General features: G+C 41.3%; 1 protein-coding gene across 3 annotated transcripts; it reads right to left on the bottom strand.

Moving 5' to 3' along the window:
* Nucleotides 1-2,347: 2,347 nt before the first annotated feature.
* Nucleotides 2,348-17,728, bottom strand: LOC6610668 (LIM/homeobox protein Awh). 3 transcript variants are annotated; one of them, XM_002035199.2, is made up of 6 exons: nucleotides 17,164-17,724; nucleotides 5,911-6,092; nucleotides 4,700-4,917; nucleotides 3,664-3,897; nucleotides 3,326-3,451; nucleotides 2,348-3,156 (listed from the first exon to the last, which is right to left on the bottom strand). In XM_002035199.2, exons 1-6 carry the CDS (start codon nucleotides 17,167-17,169, stop codon nucleotides 3,095-3,097), a joined length of 828 nt encoding a protein of 275 aa, XP_002035235.1. In that variant the 5' UTR covers nucleotides 17,170-17,724; the 3' UTR covers nucleotides 2,348-3,094. The 3 variants fall into 3 exon arrangements, with proteins under 3 accessions (XP_002035235.1, XP_032575153.1, XP_032575154.1); XM_032719262.1 differs by having other exon boundaries at nucleotides 3,676-3,897; XM_032719263.1 differs by lacking the exon at nucleotides 2,348-3,156 and having other exon boundaries at nucleotides 3,354-3,386; nucleotides 3,676-3,897; nucleotides 17,164-17,728.
* Nucleotides 17,729-21,530: the final 3,802 nt, after the last annotated feature.

Here is a 21,530-nt window from a genome sequence, read left to right as displayed (position 1 = left end):
CTTATTGCATCTGCTGGAAATTTGCATACCCAATCACCGAATGGCATTCCCACTCTTGACCCCGTTTTCAATGGCCACTCGACACGACTCCGGCACGTTCTGTAATCGATCATCAGTGCCCAAAGTGGCCAGAAGAAGACTGCAAACGGGGCTCCGAAGACTGGAAAGCGAAGACTGAGGGCCGGGGCCGCCTCTCATCAAAGTCCAACAAAGCGCATACCACAGATATCAATTAATTTCAGCGGGCCAACGTGTGGATGTGAAAAGGCCAACAAAATCGTAATAAGTCAATGCCTTTGATGCGTACACAGAAAACAAATCAATGCAATAGTTGGTGAAATTCTACAGTAAATAGAAATATGTAATACTCTGCAACAGACGAAAGGCTTAACAAACTACATTTTTTTGAGTTTAAAAATCAGTTTTAAATAAAGTATTATTTTCTGTGCACTGACACCGAAACAGAGATCGAAGTTCTGAGACTTCGGACCCTTTTTCAGCGCAGTTCTATTGATAAACACAAATAATTTTGTAGCAGGATAATGATTCTACCTCGGCGAGTCACAATCATCATCAATCGGTTAAGAAAATATTTAACAAGTGTTTGAATGATTTTGAAAAATGATGTGCAGCATGTGCAGCAACAGGAACGATTTCGAATACGGATTCTGCAACCTGGATACTGGACACTGGATTCTCTCGATTCTGGATTGTGAATGCTAAGGCCTGAAAGTCTCTGCTCGACGGCAAAGTCGTCTACAAATTATTGCACGCGATCGCTCATTTCCAGCAGAAATAACACAAACACGGCAGCAACTTTGGATGGGGAACTGGGCACGGGATGTGGGTAACTCTTAACTGGCAACCAGAAACCAGCCAGCCAGCAGCAAGTCGAGTTGCCAGTTTCCAATCTCGCAGGCGATGTAGATATAGCAAATAAGATATGGCCGGGGCATGTCATGGGCCCCGCGACTGTGAAAACATCTCAATGGCAAAAGTATCACATCATTCATAATTTCATTGCCGCGCAGGGAGAGTTGAAGGGGCAGGGGCAAGGGGCTGGGGCAGGGGCAGTGGCAGGGGCAAGGGGCCTCTGGGAATTGAGTTGTTGGACCTGGCCACGAAAATCTCTCGGCTCAAGTGTTGAATGTTTGCTCAAATAACAACGGCAACAACACGAGATCCGATCCGAGCAACAGATCTCGAGATATATCTCCCGGGGATCACTTGGGGGCGCGGTGAAATTTGACAAATGAACCGGGCAGCCCGAAAAATAAACACACACAAACACTAAATATATGCACTGAAAAAAAAACTATATCAATGATTGAAAAAAGGAGTTGCAGTGTTAAAACTCACATCAGAACTTTTTCAAAAATGTCAAACGATTTTTACCTCTCAATATATATTACCTTCGAGTAATAATTTATACTCTATTTTACAAGTAAATCCATAGCTATTTTGAACCTTTTTTGTTTTCCGTGTAGTAGCAACCATAGCCCGGAGTGATCATTATTAATGATGACGATTTGTTGATATTTTTGTAACGTGCTATGGAAAGCCCTTTTCGTCTGCAATGCGATCGCACAATTATAAACCAACAACAGGAATTACAAACAAGTGCAGTACCCAGAGCCTGCCCAGTCATGCCCATTCCCATTCCCATTCCGAATCCCCGAACCCGAATCCAAATCTCCCAATACCTTATCCACTCTCGATCCCAATAAGCATGATCAACGCGATGATCTTCCACACAAATTGCTTTATCCGAACAGCTGGATGTTGGGCAGGAAACCTCTGCATAATCTAGGCTTATAATTCAATTAATGCCCTCGATTCTCTCTCGATGCACTTAGCTGGCGTAACCTGAAGTGCAACACTAGAATCCAGCCACTTGACTGGCACCTCGAGTGCCCACAAACCATGTGCATGTGCTCCGAACGCGGATATCGCAGTTCGGACTCAAAAGTAGTCGTCACACTGTCTGCGGCAGATGCTTCTTCAAAGATCGCTGGTGGGGCACAGGTTGATGATCGAACGATCGAGCGATCGAGCTGCACCGGAAATCGATTTCGAGTGTTGCCCAAAGAGATTGTTTGGCAAACGATTAAATTGATTGAAATTAAGGTATTAGCAGAAGATTTCAATCAATAGAAGTTAGCTAATAGCAAAACCAATAACGAAGAGCTACAGATGCACTTCACTCGAGAATACATTCACTAATAGCATAGTAAAAGTTTGAACAAATGATGTGTCCTTTGCGATTCATCCATTCCATTGCTATAACATTTCCTCTCCACTTCCAATTAATTTACAACACTGGACTGAATTGTTTTTGAAAAAGTTGTTTTCTCTTTAATTTGTTTTTCTTTTTTAATTGATTTCGGTTCATCTTTAATTGTATTTTATAATTTTTGTTAACTAAATGTTAGTTTTTAGCTGTGTAGTTTCTTCTCATTAACTGTTTTCTGCGTTGCTTATCAATTTCGGCTATCATTACTATATACAAATTGCCTGGCGAGCTATATTTAGGGTACGACTATGGAACTAAGTTTATATATATATATATTTATATCGGTTTTTATACATTTAGAAAACAAGAAAATAAACAATAACAACGTTTCTCATGGTAAATATAAGACAATGATTGGTTAGGCATACGCATAAATATATTACAGGAGCCTTGGCAAGCAGTTATCAATCTTCGAGTTGAATGATGTGGGAAACACTTATCGGTTACTGAACATTAAACTAAATTAAATTTAAATTTCATTTAAATTAAATTAACTAAGCTGCAGTTCCTTAGACTACAATGCAGGAATGTTTGTTTGTTTGTTTGCTGTGTCTTTTATGATGAGATTTCACTGTGATGACGTTGGGTGGTTCGTTCGGGTTGCTCAAAGCCTAAAAACTGGGACTGCTTTGTATGATGTTGAAGGTTTCATTCTTTTTCTATTCTTCTCCGGACCGAATTGTGTGATTTTTGCGAAACTGCTTTCGTGTGGACGCATTACATAAATTTTGACTAGGAAAGGACGATTTGTGGGTGGCCAGTCAGCTAGCGATGTGCTCGAGCTGGCGAGGATTGCTCTAGTCACACCTCGCTGGGCATACAGTGCACACTGGAGTCCTGCGACAATTCATCCATAGAGGATTCTGCAAGAAGACGAGAGTAATGTTCTTTTGTTAGATAGTTCTCTTTGGTATGTATACTCTTACTTGCTTAAATGAACAACAATCCCTATTGCAAGTATGTCTATTTACAATAGTAAGCCGCTCATTTCTTTTTGAATTTATCGTTTTTCGAAAGTATATAATTTCTTACCATGAGTCGGGTATAGACCCGCTTTAGAGCCGTTCAAATGCATTGGGTTCTGTGCGTTATTCTGAAATGAATACGTTAACTGCAGGTTAATATGACGCGCAAATGAGCTTCCTTCCGGTTCGCGCACTGCAATCAAAAATCGTTTGTTGAAAGTAGAAGAAAACAGAAGAAATTGTAAGTACTGTGTTGGCAGCTCGTAAGGATTTCATGTGCGGGGGGATTGTAGTCAAATGAGTACTGTACGGTCGGGTTCTACTTTTTCTACGGATACTCTACAGGAGTATCTGCGGGTTGAACGGGGACTGGGAGGATGCATGCGGCACTAATCCACTACTTACTTTTATTCTTACCAGCATGTATGTGTTTTTTCTGACGCGCCCGCGAGTTCTGGAACCACACTTGCGTCACACGCTTGCTGAGACCGGTCACCGAGGCGATCCGCTCCAGATCCTGGCCATCCGGATTACTGTCAATCTGGAAGTTGGCCTGCAGCACTTGCAACTGCTCCTCGGTGAAGGTGGTGCGCACCCGTTTCGTCTTGCTCTTGTGATAACCATCGCCATCACAGCCCTCTGGAATGGAAAAATAAAATTCGAAATCAAATAAGGGGCAGATCAGAAATGCAATTACAACTGGACCTAAAGTATCTACGAAGTTGCCCAAGATAGAGTATCTTATGTACACAAACTAGATGCTGCTAGTTTATAATTATTTAAAATTTATAGTTAATTATATTTTTTTGATCTTATGGAAATATTTCTTGAAAATCTTACATAGCAAATATAAAATTTATTTTAATTGCAATGTTTATAGTCATGAAGGGAATTTTGAGCAGTCTCAAGTGCGTGTAAGCCATAAAGGTCTTTAACTGAAAAGTTCCCAGTGACTCTAGGCCTGGTCTAAAAGCATTTTGACAGTCGGCCAAATTGAAAACGTCAAAAAGTGTTTATGGTTTATAGAGCTGCTGCTGCTGCTGTTGTTGCTGCCACGCTTTATGTGGCCACTGTGACCGGACACGGTGGTCTGCCCCATCCGGGGAGGAGTTGGGGTTTTCAGGGGTCTGCAGATGGGGTCTTGGGGCTGGGGAACTCGGCTACGACATTCACAAGCCGATCACGTCGTCTCAGAGAAGGAAAGAAATCAACTGCCGCGTTGTTTTTTACGAGTGTGACACGATTTCGTCAGTGGCGACTGGCTGGCGCTTAGCTCTGGCGCAGCTTCACTGTACCGTTCATATTGAAGCGTCCCGAATTGGCAACCGTTCTGCCGTTGAAGCGTGCAGCATGTTTCCAACTTGTTTTTATGCCCCCCAGTTTTGTTCGTACAATTGGAGGCCTGCACTCGTAGTGAGTAAAACCCTAGTAAAACACTAACCGTCGCTCGATGTGGTGCCACCCTCGACCGTCTCCAGATAATGAGCCTTGCAGAGCACCCGGTCATCCATGAGGGCGAACTGCTCGCCGGTGGACAACTGGCGTCCGCACTGGTCGCAGGCGAAGCAGGCTAGGTGGAAGACCAGCTCCCGTGCCCGACGCACCCAATCCGAGGCGGAGATGCCGCGACAGCACTTGGAGCACTTGGCGCCGAAATTTCTGCAATTAAACGAGAGGAAATAGCAATCAGTGGGGCTTGATAAGTGATAAAAATTTAAAAAAAATACATCGTGAGTGTTTAAATAAATGAATGAGCTATTAAACGCACACCACAACCTGCTGCAATATTCATTCAAAAGTAAGAGTAAGTAGTAGTATCAGATGCAAATTATGTTTAATTTGAATCAAATGCACATTTAGATATGGCAGAAAACAAAGGCATCTTTATCAATCCGATATGGTTGAGTATTTTCCTGTATGCCGGAGCGCTTTCCAAGCGGAAGTGGCTGCCCTGGCAAACGTTTTTCCAAATGAGTCGGCAACTTTCGGTGGCTTATTGTTAGCTTTTAAGCTTATTTTTACAACAGCCACAACAATGTATGGCCGAAGCATGACTCGGATGTGCCTGGTGATGGGTTTTCTCGGGATGGGTTCGCATCCAATGCGATCCGATGCGATGAGATGCCGATGGTAAAGCCGAAGCTGGAAGATGTCTCCATCGGGCAATGCACACTTAAAATTCTTAACTTGAAAAATAAATATTTTTACAGCATCTCACGGCGCGTCTGTTTGTTTATTTTCATTTCGTTCGACGTCGACACCGTTTTCCTACGTTTCCCCCGCTCTGTTTTTTTTTTTTGTATCTGCCAGATACTTTTTAGCTTGCAACTTGCATTCTCTGCCCGTAAAGTTTTCATTCCATTTCGTTACGTTTTGGCCGCATCTTTGTCGCTGTTGACTTTATGGATTAAGTCGCAAACGCTGTCGAATTGTTACAATTACAATTAACCAGGTGGACAGAAGATGTGTGGGAAACTATTCGGGAAACACTTGTGCACATACACAATCGAGTTGGAAAATCAATTGGAACTTTTCGAAAGTTCAAGGGGCAGTTTGTTTTAAAAGAAGTTTAGAAGAAGCAAACTATAACTTGGTATTAGGTTCTAGATTTTTATAGATATATATTTGATTTGAAAGTTTTCCTATACTCACTTGCTGTAGTCGGCCTTGCAGTACACCTGCCTCTCCCGGATGAAGCAGGACTGCTGGCGATCCAGGGGGCACATGCACATGCAGCAGCGGAGGCAGTGGGCGTGCCAGGAGCAGCCGCCGACCTCCAGGAAGAACCGATCCGAGATGGGCTCCCCGCACGCTGCGCAGGAACGCAGCTCAGTCTGGAAGAGAGCGGGAATATAAAATGAAAATCGTGGTCAGCATTGGGTGTGTGGGACAAGTATTCTATGCAAATTCTGGTGACTCTTTTTATTATCACACAGAGACCTGAGAACCGGATAAAGTCTGAAATACGAAAAGCTAGCTACATATGCGATCTGATCTGAGATCGTAGCGCCCGTCGGATTTGTTTCTTCTTTTGTTGTGCCTTCAAATGAAATCGTTCAATAAATCTGGCAAATGTCCCGGCGGCTTCTGTTTTATTTCTTAGCTGCAGCATTTAACTTATGTATATTAACAAATTTCAATAGCCGCACAAAAGACGAGTTTCGTTCGCGCGGCGATTTGTTTTGTTTTCGTTTTCGATTTTTTCGATTCCGATTCGCTCTTATTCAAAAATTGAACCATAAATTTAAAAATGTTATGCTAATTGTTGTTGGCGATATCAGTGTTATTGTGGCTGCGACGGCAACTGCTTCACTTCGAAGTACCAAAAATGTGAAATTTATCGACCCATCCGAAGATCGATCTTATGAATATTCAATGTATCGCCTGCATGTTACGCCGATTTAAATGAGTGTTTCCAACAAATTTTATTGCGTTTCATAAAGTACAAAAAAGAGACCGAAGCGAAAAATAATCCGCCGTATTAGCCGTTTTATTTAGATTGTGGCTTTCTTAATTGATTTTTTAGTGCTGAGCGTAAAGTGTTGATTTCAACAAATATTTTAACGGCTGCAAAATCTGCATTGCATTGCATTATTAATTAATTAAGGCGGGTAAATTCAACAAGTGTATAATGAAATGGGAATTTCGACCGACTGCATGTATAAAATTTAAATTGATATATGATCCGTAAAGAAATTTTTAAAATGTATGTCACTAGGTACTCAAAAGGTGCCAAAATAAAATTAAAGTTGAAGCAAAAATGCAATTGAGAATATTTTTAGCAAAGTTGAATTATTTGTTGTGAATTTATTGCAAGTGATATATCTAAAGTGTCCAAAATAATTTGATACTAAATTGTAAATAAATCAAGCGAAGATAAGATAAGAAGTGAAAGTAAATCCGGTTGGTTTCAATGCATTTAAAATGTACTTTTTAATATGCATATATTATTTACATAGAAAAAACTCTCTGGAAAAGTAACCCACTAAATATTGAAAATTATTTTGTAATTATATTTTTAAACGGCAATAATTTACTTATACCCCCTTTGGTCGCCCATCAAAGAACACTTCAATCGATGTTAATGCCTTCTCATTATCTTCCTTTAGATTGAAAAACATTTCAATTGCTCGATCTGGTTATTGTTGATTATGATGTGCAATTTGGGATGAATTTTAAACGCTCAAATAAAAAGAATTGAATTCAGTACTTGAAGCGTTTAATTAATGGTCGGCGTTGCGGTTATGTACTTTTCATTCATTAACGCAACAGGCAAGGAAATGCGAAACGAAGTTTTTCCATTAATCAAAAATGGCAGGGAAAATACATGCTGGCAGTTTTTTTTTGTTTGTTGGTAACTGGCGTTGAGAAAACAATTGTAGACACAAATAATTGTCGTTTAACTTATGGCAACTTGTTGTTAACTTAGCTGACGAATTCGTTTCTTCTGTTGCCGCCGGAAAATAAATACAAACAAATACGAGATAAAACCTTTGGCCGTGACTATAACCCGATCAAAGGGCCGCCATTTGCGACTAAGGCAATTAATAAGACAATGCCGAAGCGAAGCGCAGAGCTCAAGAAAAAACAGCGCATAACCGAGAGCATGCCCCTTGGGTAATAGATATCTATGAGAATAATTTATGACAGGCCACAAACTATCAGATACAAATGTATCTACTAGTACGGTCCGCGTTTGAAGGGGGGTTGCGGCCGACCGAAATATGCAATATGGCCACCATCAAAATGAGCAACATGTGAGCTGGTATCTGCATCTGTATCTGTATCTGTATCTGTGCGTGTTCCGTGGACATTAAATAACTACATCCTAACATGGCCGTCTGAACGCGCAGCCGCTGCCATTTAACTTTTCAACTCCGCCGTGTATATGTGACACGTTTAATAGCGGTAGTCGGCAGTCAAGCCCCCGACCCATAGATACCACACCATGCCCACAAATGCCCCTCAACCACCCGATTTTCCCTGGACGAGCCTGCGCTCTGCCATATCTACCACATCCCAGTCCCAATCCCAAACCCACATCCCTCCTCTTTGGCGTCGCCTGTCACTTTCGTTTAACTTTTCACATTGCGCGCCCGAAAAACACAACCAACAACAAGGCCGAATACTGCCGGGAAAATTGCGGTGGGATGGGGTGGGGTGGGCTAAGGAAAGGTAAGGGAAGCGGTACGAGGGGTGTTTTCAGCAATTTGTTTTCCCAACGCCCGTTTTAATACACAAAAACGGAGGCTGAGACAGTGACTTCAATGCACTGAAAACAATTGTTTTTGATATAATCGCACATGAAAAGTAAAACATTTAAATATTTCAAATATTTGTAGATGCGAATATTCACAGGGTTTTAAGTATATATATTTAGTTTATATATATTTTTATATACTTTTCTCGCAGTGTCTCAGACCCGAAATCGCACTTCCAATTCCCTGCAGCTTGTTGGTTATACACATGCAATTGTTGTTGTTGTTGTCATGTCTATGCCCACTTTTGAAAATATGTCAGTTGTCAGAAGGACAAAATAGGCGGATGGATGGACGAGTGGTGAGGGGGTTGGGGGGCAGGGAATCGGGCAGAAGGACACATTTGAAGTGGCATTTTTAGCGAGCATGTCATTTGACTGTAATTTACTCGTGAGTGTCTCGTGAGCCTTTTGCGGTTGTGTGCGCATTTCAATGCGAGTTGCATAAATCTGCCCATGAATTCAAAATGGGTTTCTTGTGGGCTTAGAATTCGTGGAAACTTTCCCGACTGGGTGACAGAATAAAGTGCGGAAAATGGCTTTAGTAGGCCAAAAAAAATGCTGAATGGATTTGGATGATGAGCAAATACATTTTTTTATCAGATGCCTAATAATGTTAGCGAATTTAAAGTGTGTCAGTATTATAAGTCAAATTAAGAACCCCCATCTGGGCAGACTGAAGTGGCAAAGATTTTCAGAATTGATAGAAGATGATGAATTCGCCGGATCTCTGCGGGTTTCAATGTGCGATAAAAGATCTCGCCGGTTATCTGTGGGACCGTGGCTAGTTCTGTGCCTTTTATTGTTATTATTTGCTATGAATACCCAATGTTATATAAGCACACTACGCAGGTCAGGCGAGGCCCTCATAAAAATTCCACAATTTAAAACTTGCACCTTGCAACTTTTGGCTCGAAATGTCGTAAATAACCCCGGCTGGCAGTCGTATAAAAGTGGGAAAAACAAAAGGCCAAGACAGAACTATAAAAGACACATGAAGAGTATGCAATAAAGTTTATAATTCTACCCATTCCACAGGGATATTCATAGATAGAGATATCTGCCCCAGCAAGGTGTTCAGAAAAAAAGAAAAGATGATATTGCAACCAGTAGCTGGGCTGCGTTGAGAACTGTATCATCTTTGGTTCGAAAAGATACATGCATAGGTGGGGACACGCCTAGAAGATCGATTACCTTCCGAATTTTGAATCTTTCACGTCATTGCGCAAATTGAGCGATCATCGGAGGGACTACCGAACCAATATCGATTGCTATATCAATGGATGGATCGTTGGTTTGATGACAAAAGCCCTTGGCACTCAATTGGTTTCTCTCCGGTTGTGACTTGTCATCTCCTTGCGTTTTCTATCCACCGTGAGAATGTTGTGCTCCCAAAAAAGACAGATAGCTAGATACATAGATAGATGGAAAAACAAACGAACAAAAGCCGGTTGATAGCAGACAACCACAATGGACATATCTTTTTGGCCGATATCGAAGCAGTTATAACAACAACTTGGCCACTTGTCACTTGAACGGATTTTGGCAAATGTTTTCCTAAGGCCTTCGATCTCTCGACTTAAGCTGCTTTTCAACAACAAATCGCAGCGAAGGCTGCTCGGTTTATTTCCAATATTTTTATTGTGTAAACTCTTTTTTTAGCTGATTTATGCGCCATGAAAATTTTCAACGGGCGTCTGTCAAATAAATATATATTTTGGTTGCTTGCTGACTTTCCAAAAAGGCGTATCGCTTTTTAATTAGAGCTACTTTTTTGTGTTATCCCGCGTTGCGTGGGCCCTAATATATTGAATTATGCTAAAATATGACTACCAAAAAGTTAACACGTCGGCGTTTGTTTGGCGTTAACTTGGGATCATCGTTTCGTATCTGATTGTTATTTAATGGCACCACGAACTGCTCTTTATGAATGGAAGCGGCCAACAAACGCCCACGATCTGGAGTAAAGTAACACAGAATAAAAAAAGGTGGAATAAAAGCATCCATATCCATAATACGAGCACGCTCCATAAATTGGCTAAATGTTTACAAATATTTCATCGGCAAGCGGTTAATGGTAATGTCGTCGACCAACTCTTTCACTCCTTTGGTCCATATACTCCTCCATTTATATACGAATCTATATGTACATGTATATATTCTATAGCTTTTGTTGCTGTTGTCGCGCCCATTGATCCAATCAAATTAATGGGCTGCTATAACTGGGCAGCCAACAAAAACGGCCACAGAGATGAAAAGGGAATGCATTTCTATGGGAATACAGTGCGCACTGACTAAGTTATCCTAGGCTTTCGAAGAATGTCAACAATGCAGATATCAATATGGTCATCTATAAGCATAAAATCATATTCTCCTAACGCCTTTTGCATGGGGATGTTTTGAAAGTATGTTCTTAATTTGTTTCCTTTTCCTTTTTATCGAATACCTACTGCACTTTCAGGCAAACCTGTCCAACTACGAGTGCGTTACTGTTGCTTTGTGCATCTCTCCGGCAAACTTAATTACCGCTTTATGTCAATGGTCCAGCGTGTTTTTGCTAAATTTATCAGCGTTATTAAATTTTATCACTGGCGACAAAATGTGCATATGCCATTCAATTTTCACAACATATTCGCACATCACACGCACACACAGCTCCACTGCACCTCCCTCCCTCCCTGGAGCTCCAAATCCACAGTGGAGCCTCTCAGCCTAGGCAAATATTATGATGGCAGACAACTCGTCGGTGGATTCATCCGGGAATCTGGGAAAGGCGTGGACTTTTGGTCGGCAGGAAGGGTCAGGGGTACTGGGCATCGAGTTGTGGGGCTAACATTGGCGTAACATCGTAAAATATTTTACGGCCAAATGGCTGCGAGCCAAAGTCGCCAACGTTTTTATGGGCCCAAAACAAAGAGCCAATATTCTCGACAGCCAACAAAAAAATATCGAAAAGAAAAGCCCTTCGATTTGCAGCTGTCAGTTTTCAATTTGAGCCGCTAAGTGGCTAATTGACAATTGCCGAAAAGTAACTAAAATGCAAATGAAATATCTATTAAAGATAATATACAACCGATCGTTAAAACGCCAAGAGCCGAAACGAAAAAAGCTGTTTTAAAATATAAACTTTATATATGCATATATAAAAAGTTTTATATCACTTTATATCATTCTTTTTTTTAACTTTTCGGTTTCTGGGATTCTGACGATGACGAAGCCTCGGTTGATCTGGGTAATAAGGGGGTGCGGGGGTATATATTAGGTGTGTAAATTACACTGAAAGAAGTTGGATCAATAAGAACTGCCAAAGTCTATAAAAGTTACTATAAAATTATTACCAAGATATTTACAGAAACAGTAAACGTTTTGAGGCCTTTACTTTAGGCACCTTTTAAGTTCGTTTTCAGTGTATTTTTCTCAGTGTAATTTACCCCAGTATCCCACAATTCCAGTGTTGACAAGTTATGGCCCAAAGAGCAGCTTCGACTTAAAATGTCGCACTTTATTACACTACAAAACACAAAACTGAACTCAACGCGAGATGATCTCTCCGGGTTTTGGATCGCATCGGATCGGATCGAGATGGGATGGGATCGTTTTGGGCTCTGAGCTCTGTGTTCTGGGATCTGGGTTCTTTGGGACTGGTCTGGTTGACTTTTTACAGCCATTTCGTTGGAGATGTTGCTGTTGGCAAACACCGGCCTTTTTTGTGTGCGCTCCCAGCCGCGTTTTATTATAACTGTTGACTGCTCGCATACGATATAAATTTCATTTTAATACTTTCTTCGTTTTAGTTTTCGTATATTTTATTTTGTCCGGGGCTACGAAGCGGGGCTTTTGAGGTCGAAAAGTGATTTGCATACGGGGCATCGTTCTCACGCGTTTTCCACCGCTGACGATCATCCACTCGGAGAACGAGAATCCCCGCCAGATCTTCTGGATCGCGGCTGATAGATCGCCCGACTTATGCAGCTAATACCGTTTTTGGAGCCCGGCTTCCACCTTTCAGCCTCAGCTTCTCGGCCTGCCATTTCCACTGGCCATAAACATAAACAGGTGGCAATGTTCATTTGCATAGACAACGTTTCGATATTAAATTTCAAAGCGAACGACCAGCGTCGACGACATTCCGAAAACACTAAACAAAAACATAAACCAAGGAGTCCGAACACAAAATAAACTAAATATTCAGATGACAGTGGCAAACTGAAAATGGCTCTTCGATTTGCTTCTGGGCCCTCTGTTTCATCTACACATGAGTATCTATCAGGTAAACTCTTTGATTTGGATACCACCGATTTCCTGAACTTGTTTCGTGTTTTAATCATTTGCGGCTTTCGGCAGCTGTCTTCGATTCGAAACGAACTTGTAAATTATACTATATATGTCGCGACAGTTTCGGGCTTTTGTCTTCTGAATTGATAAGGTCGCATTATATGGTAATGTGGCTAGGAGTCAGAATAGAACTTCTTCTATAAACGCAGATTTATAGCCACTTGGATTTATTATTTACTTTTAATTTGAGAGCTGACAAGGGAAACTATTACTAGGTGAAATTTTTAAAAATTTAATATGTATTCCATATAATTGATAACCCTTTTTTATAACCACAGATTTGTTATCAGCTTATATCTATATTCATGGCAATACAATAGTTTGAAACGATGCCACATGAAATTATGCAGCTCCTATGTTTCCATCGAGATCTGATCTTGCACATTTATTAACTCTTAATTAGAGATAATCTGCATCGAATTTATTTCGAATGCATAAACTGTGTTTTATACAGCGCCCTGTGGCTATGCAATTTGTTGGGCAATAAATTTCAATAAAACATTTGCATCAAGCTGGAAATTCAGAGCTTATGGGTGTAGCTACCCTCGCAATTGGAAGTACGGCAAACATTTCGCTTGCCATTTTTTATCAATTAAGATTATTTTGTTTTTTATTTTGCCACAATAATGTTGTTCTTTTTTTGCATAAATTTAGCGGGCGGCAGTTGTGCAAATAGAGCTCAAAACTCAAAGTCTGGGGAGAGAAAATCGCCGTAACGATGTTCTCTTAAAGTATCTCAAACAATTTCGACACGCGTTTTTCGCGTTCTCTTGTATTTGTTTCGTGCTTTTTATTTTGAATATGTATCTTTTTCTTTGGCATTTTTAAGGCATTCATCATAAAGTTGGGGCCTCGACGAGCATCGAGTGAATCCGAAACCGAAAATCCCAAATGCTTTTGTCTTTTCGTCAACATCAATAAGTTGGGCTTTTATTGATTTCGAGTCGTCGACTGCCTTTTTTTTACTACAGCTCATCTTTGTGCGGAGTTTTTAGGGGGATTTCGTGTTTGATTTCTTATTTTTTATTGAGCATTGGCCACAATTAATTAGCTAAATCTGCATTTTGCATAAATTACACATATAATATTTTCATATTTCAGTTTCCAGCTTTCGGCCATTGTATTTCTGTCCCCCCTTTTTTTTGTGGGCCAATAAATCAAGAGCGAAGTTGTTTTTTGTGGGCCACCGCCAAAGTTCTAGCCGATAATTTATTTGGGTGACTTTGAATGATTTTAGCGGTGGGTTTCAAACGGCCAAGAGGTTCTAAACTAGTTTTGCTTCCCTAAAACTAATCACTTTGGCTACTGTTCGTAGATGCCATCGATAAAATGGTATTGAAATCCTCTATCGGCTCAATTTGCAATTGTCAGGCAATTAAAAACAAATTTTTTTCGGTGACAAAGTGGAAAGAACGAATCAAGTGGCATATTTGTATTTGTAGCGATACATATATTAGAAAGTGTTATACATTTTATATAAAATCAAGTTCTTTTAAAAATGTGGGATTAATTTTATAGCAAGCTAACTACAGTTTGTAATACGAAAACGATTCCTTTTTGGCCAATTTGCAATTGTCAAGCAATTAAATGCGAATATTTTCAGGCGACAAACTGGCAAAAGGACATTTATTTTATTTATTGGAATTTTTTTGCCAGAAATCCAAATCGAATGGTTTGCTTTTAGGGGTTGGCTCGTAAATTCCAGGGGCGGGTTTGGGTCTCTATCTGCCTTGACTTCTTTTTCTTTTTTTTTGAGTTGCCGGCAGACAGGAGTGGCAATGATTTGTGGCATTTTACAATTTTACAGGCCCAGGGGCCATGCATCATTTGTAGGCCAACTAAGCGTCCTTTAAGGACTATTTTGTGGATGCACTCGAACGAACAATGGCAAGACACTCGACTCGCCTTCCATTGTGCGGTTTTGTGAGGACCTCTTGTGCCTCCTGCATTCGATATTCATTCGAAGGGGACTTCTCGCATTTACCTGCTAAAAATGCTGCTGCGATTTTGACACATCTACCCGGCGATCTCTTCCTGCAATTCGCATGCGCAACCCGACCGAAAACTGACCAGGAACTCTGGCATCTATTGTCAATAGGTATGTACATATGTACATGGATTCGAGGCCCAAAACAAAGGTGTGATATTTGTTTCTCTTTGTCCCTGATCGGGGCAATTGGCTCAAGTCAAGATGCATTTTCCGTTTGCCCATTGTTTTCCCAAGGAGACAAGAACCGAGGCGTAGACTTCTTGTCAGCGTTGACAATTAGGCATTTTCGACCAGTGGTCACAGGACACTCTCGAGAATGTCCTTTGTTTGGGAATCCAATTATTAGGGGGCTTGCTGAAAAATCTGCTGACCGCTGGCCAGGCAGCTGGTTTTGCAAAACATCCTTTTGGTAAGCAGGAAAATCTTGGCCAACGGCACGCGCTCCCTTTTTTTCGGTTTCTTGTGCGGGATTATGGGACAATGGAGTTAGGCGTGTAATCCTCAAAAGGTGTTTTGTTAAACACTCAAAGCTAATAAGTAGATGGAGATATGGAAAGTCAAAGGCTGTAATCACTCTGTATTTTTAGTTCGCCTCCCAACCAATTAAAGACAACTTTTTCGAACCGCAGATGGAGGCGTCAACGACTTCTTACACAAAAAACATCTTTGGTGTATGTATTTATGGGAGGTTTAGTTTTTTCCAATCTTTCAATTTTCTTGTGAATTATTAATGAAAAATCGATTATTGAAATATGTATATATACGTTTTTTATAGCTGCTTCGCAGGCATTCGACATTTAAACGCTTAAATATTTATGCCTTTTTTATATCTCTTTCTCCGACTGACTACCTAAGAGCAGGGAAAAAAGACTCCATCTCCATACTTTGTTGAATATTCATAAGGCAGCGCCTAGTGGCGTCATTTTCGGATTTGGATTTGGATGATAAAGCGGGGCGGCGATATGTGCAGGGGGGATCCACCAACATCTGGGCCGGGTCAAGATCGATGATGTCAAGAAAAGGTCTCTCGCCGAGAATCCCCCGTGCCCCATGACCATCGACGGCACCTCAGAACTGTTGACATATGAGTTCTGGACTTATCTTGGATTCGAGATGTAAGCGGATGCCCCGCTGATCTGATTTTCCCCCCTATGACCGTGGTGCGTATAGAAATCTAGATGAATAAAATCGGGCGATTAAAATTATATCGCAGAGCAATAAGCGTCAGCACCTTGTCCAATTTGCTATGGTAATGAAAATTATGCTCGTCGAACAAAGCCATGGCAAATCGATCATCGGCGAGCATAAATCATGATCGATTCTCTGCAGACTCATGGCAAATATTTTTCAAAAATCCTGTGGGTGGTTCACACACAACAAAAAAAGGCCGTCGCACAGCGGGTGTAAAAATCGATTAAACGTTTTCGGACTGGGTATGAAATAAAATCAAAGTCAAAATCAAATTCGAAATTCAAAAACCAAAAAATATGTGTTGTTGAATGAACAAGGGATTGAGCAACATCATTTAGGCGACACGATCAATGCAATGTCTTGAAAAGATACAACACAAAAACAAAAAGGCCAAGTTGAATATGATTTTTGGGGTTTGGTTGCAGATACATCCGAATATCAGCCTTCATTTCACAGCCAATATTCGAGTAATACCCAAAAGTGTGGGCTGCGATCTGTGCTTTATTCGCTGAGTGTTTTCGAAGGGAACCCCACTGTGCGATTTGTGTGCTTTTCATATTCACCGCCCTGTGTCGTCTCCATATTTTTGGAAACTCATCGTTTTCCAGCGGTTATAAGTGTGCTGGCATTTTCGAATTGAATTGGAAGTGTTTTGCTCCGGTTTTTGTCTTAACTCCGGCCGACCAAACGCCGCCTGTTGCGTTTTCTGGCCCAAAATGCTCGCAGCGGGCTAGGAAACTCTACATAAAAAACTGATTTGTGGGTCACTCGGGGTCTGGACTTTTTGTCCAGCAATTAAAAAGGAAAGCAGAAACTCCATTTTGGGGGGGTGTGCAAACAGACCGCTCAAACGACGAGTAATACGGGTGGAACATGCAACATTTACTGGCTAATTTAATAGAGAATATTAAAGACTAACTTATAAAAATGTGCCATAGTATTTCTACAAAATGTAGAAATATTTAATACAAAGGTTGATAACTTTCCTCTTTCCAATAGCAACAAAATTGATTTTTTACAATCAATATAAATGTAAATTGTTTCAAATAATTATAACTCTTTTCCTCTCCCATTTTTACAAACTTGTTTAGTGTGACATTTTCTTTATTTTTATAGAGCAATCAAGACTCACCTTCATTTTAATTGCCTCCACAATTTTGGCGGTTTTTAATCCAAGTATCTTGCTCGAAAATCTATCGCCAGCTTTAGCCTGGGAATCGAAATCGAGCCCGATCGCAGCCAGTATGAGGAGATATAGATGATAACGACGACGACTTGATCAGTTTGTCAAGCGTCCCACGGAAGCCGTCGTCTGCATAGGATGCTTATATAATAGTATTCTTAAACCAGATCTATTAATAACCAGTGTAAATTCGCATATCCGAGATAGAAATCAATTTGCAGGCGCTTGCAACATTTTTCGTTTTTGATTAGCACATTCGATAACAGTTCACTTTCTCAGCCGACGGCGAATGTTGCGTTTCGATTTCAATACAATAATGTGCGACACCTTATGGCATGGAATACTCGTAGAACCTTATCACGATAACACGTTTCACTGCAGATACTCTCAGCGCTTCTCGCTTTTCTCGTGACGGAGCGGAGCGGATCGAGCGGTTTGAGCGGACGCGAGATGTTGTTACAGCTTCGAGGCCACTGCGTTAACTGCCGGCGCTCGGGGTTCGAGCTCAGGGATCTGGTGGTGGTGCTCAACTGGCTCGCCTCACGCCCGGTTTCCATATGCTCATGGCATGGCCCGCCACCACCACAGGTATGATGATGAACCAGCCGTAGCCGTGGCGTACGCACAACCACAACCACCAGTCAGTCCCATTCGAAACTCGACTCGAGAACCCGCTCAACTGGTTTTTGAGCGCACATCTGTCGGCGGCGCAACGGGAATGGTGGTGATTGGCCCGCCTGGCCACGCCCCTTTGCGCCTTGCATAACGAGTTCCGCAGTGGTGTCCCCCATTTTGAGTGCTTTCCCAGTCCGCGCCGCCCGTGCACCAATTGAGTGCGCCGGCGCGTGCCAACTTGGCCACTTGAATCGAGTCGAAACTCGGAGTGGAATCGTCGCGCGAATTGGGTGGGTGCTGCTCTGGTGACGATGTTGCTGCTGCCTGGGATGCCATTTCTACTGATATGGCTGTTAGTCGGAGGAATTTCTGTCATGTTGCCGCTGTTTTTGGGGCTCGTGTTGCTGCTGTTACAGTATCTTTTGTCCCTCTAAAGCAGTATATGTTGTGGCAGCTTTTCCTAGGAACGATTTCACTGCTGCGGTTACTTTTGCCTGGAAAACCTAGTAATGTTGCCTCTGTTGCAGTTGTAACTTGTCATGTTGCTGCTGTTACTGAAACAGATGTTGCTCCTATGTTGCTTCCAGCTCTTTTGCTTTTACTCAGGATGTTTCCACTTAAGATTCCCCTTGAATTTTTGTATCTTTCAATAATATTGCTGCATTTATTGTTGTTACTAAAATTTACACCGTAACTTCCACTGATGTTGCTGTCATTTCAGCTTTTCCTGCTGACTTTGTTGCTGCCTGAGTGAATAAAAGCCCAGGGAAAAACCCGAATACCGAGGGAGGAAGTAAGGAAGTGGGAAAACGGAACTCGAGCTCCGCCGCACTTGACTTTTTTGGGGTCAAACCGCTTGATGGAGGGGAAGTGGGTTGTTGCCAGTGGATGCTGCTCTCTCTTCGGTTAAATATTTTTCATTTCTGCTGGCTGTTTGTGATGGCATGATACGCAGCAGACTGACTCAAAAAAAAGTGTTTGAAGTTAAAGAACACTTGATTTTACTCAAGATACAATTAAATTACATGGCTTTAACAATAAGACGTCTATTTAATATCTCTGAATCAAAACTTTAATTACATTTGAAGAAAGTATTATAATTTATGATACCTTGGTGCTAAATAACTCCTCAAGTTACTCCAGTTACTCCATTGTCCCCTTTATCCTTTGATTTAAGCCTGAGTTTAAGCTTTATGTGCATCCACCGATCCCCTTGAGGATTTCCATTCCAGTGCACTTTAACCATTACTTTGCACCATTTTTCATTCACTGTCTCTTTGATCGTGTGCTGTCTGTTAAAGCCGCTTGGCATTCAATTGGCATTTGGCTGTCGCCATCATCCAGTCGAGTGGCCTCCACCACCTCCTCCATCGCCAATCCTCCTGCCTGCCCCGGTTTTTTTTTTAACACTTTTTCTCCGCTTTTTGCTTTGCTCACGTTATTTAAGGATTAACATCATTTTATGCTGCCTCGCAATGCCTTTTTTGCAGGATTAAATGCTGCTGTCTGCTGGCTCTCGTTCTCCTGTCACTGCACTGCAAAAAAATTAACATATCTTTAAGCTTAAATAAATGCAAATAATATAGCTTATTGTGAAGCATTTATAGAAATATCATAAAACCTGCAGACTGCTTTGGGAAATTTACATTTGTTGCTTAATTTCCATTTTGTCAGCAAGCTGGTCATATTTTTTCAAGTGTAATTTCACACCCCCCACTTTCCCCGCCCACTGGATTTTCCGCTCTCCTTTCGCCCCTTTGAATTGATTGCATTGCACTTTTTCTCGCAGTTGTTGTTGCATAGTTTGCGCTGATGCACCGCCTCCATGGCTACAAAGTGATTTTTATGGCTTTCTGTCAGTGAGTGTGTGTGTGTGAATGCAAATGTTTGCCTTGCAGTGCGTGTGTGTAAGTGCACTTTGATGTTTCCGCATTACAAAGGCGGCACTTTAATAGCGGTGCATTTATCAAAAGGCAGCCAAAAGTACGACAGCAGCTGGTAGCTTTAACACGCATACGCCCCGTGGGGTGCCGCAAAAAAGCGCTCTGAAAACTGGAAATTACAGGAAATAGAGCGCCTAGAAGAAATACAACAATAAGATTAAACATTAAACCGACAAAATGATCCAGTTAACATGCAATTTTGCAACTTTTTCATACAATTGCCACATAGTGCATAAAAATATCTTTATTTGGATGAAAACTAAAAGGGAAATGTCTTAATTAAAATCATATCTGCATATTTTCCCTAATACCGTTGACTATCGCCCATTAATCAGCACATCGAAGCGCAGCCTTTTGCTTATCCTGGACCGCATCTGACTTTGGTAAGAAATAAAAATAACTCGACCCTCGAGGCTCTAAATTGATTAACAGTAGCTCCCCGAACCAAAAAATAATCCGATGGTTGGGGTTTCTGAAAGAGATGCTGTCAACGCATCGGCGTTCCGGGAATGCCTTCCATTTACATGCCATAATTCTTAAATGTCACCCGCTTACAAAAGCCTTGGCCATTTGATTTCGACCGCCTTCGAATTGGCCTTCGAACAGGTTGAAACCCGGGCAGGTAAATGGAACTGGAACCCGCGAACCCTAACCCTAAATGAACACATCCTTCTCATATCTCCCATTGTTCGGCTCATAGACCAGCGATATTATATTTATTTGGATCTTTATTGAGCTGCAACCTGTCGCAGTCGCTGGTTTTCGGGTTTGGGTTCTGGGTTTGGTTTCTTTGGCCTCTCCCTCTGGATCTGCCCATTTTGGTGGCAGATTTATGTTCTGGGCCTCCAAGCAGATACCGATCGCGGCGATAAGATCGAAGGGATGACCCAAAGAAACTCTCTCTTCATAGAAGCTGAAGATGCACTGAGAAAATATTTGTGCCCTTAAAGAGTTAGAAAGTAATTAAATAGGTGAAGTTACATGGCTTGCAAAGAAAGAATTTCTCCCAGTGCTCGTCTTCTATGATCGCTGAAAATTTCAGGGTAATTTGTTGGCTCCGTTTTCAGTTATTTTTGTTGGTCGCTTGGTTGGGTTTTTGGGACAGGTCTTTCGGAAAACTGTTGGTGGCATGTTCGATTTTCTGTGGCTACCTTTTTCGGCTTTGTGTCGCAGTCGCGCGTGTTATGAAGATGTTAAGATCCACTGGTCAACCCCTAAAATATGTCTTAATTGCCTGGGGCTAGAACCATGGAGTGGACAACGTTTAATAGATGGTTAGATGCACCTACATATAGCCAGTTCCCTCCCGGCTGTTTGCACAACTCCTGGCCAGCGCCTGTTTGCTCAAGTTTCGTTTTATGGCCCGTTTTTGTGGTAACATGTGCCAAAGGACATCATTTTGTGGTGGTAAGCGAGTGTCCAATGCGTTCTCATAGTCCATAAATCATTGGTCAACTTGAGCTGTTTGGCCAGGGAAAATTTATGTTGAATGTTCCTGAGGGAAAGATAACCTTTAACCTATATTATGAACTTAATAATTTGTTAAGGGAATATTTTACAATTTGTATTAGCAAAATCTGTAAAGAAGGATATGTTAGTTATGCAATCGTTTGATTCGCTCCCCCATTGCAAACGCATTTTGTTTGTTCTTTCTCCTTATACATTATGTATATATATATATATATTTGTAATAACTCTCTAGTGTATATATAAATTAAAATAAATAAATACATTTTTTTGGTTTGTGGATTTTGTTTT

This window comes from Drosophila sechellia, chromosome 3L, assembly GCF_004382195.2.
Source record: "Drosophila sechellia strain sech25 chromosome 3L, ASM438219v1, whole genome shotgun sequence".
NCBI classification, from domain to species: domain Eukaryota; kingdom Metazoa; phylum Arthropoda; class Insecta; order Diptera; family Drosophilidae; genus Drosophila; species Drosophila sechellia.
This window is presented reverse-complemented; position numbering and strand designations above follow the sequence as displayed.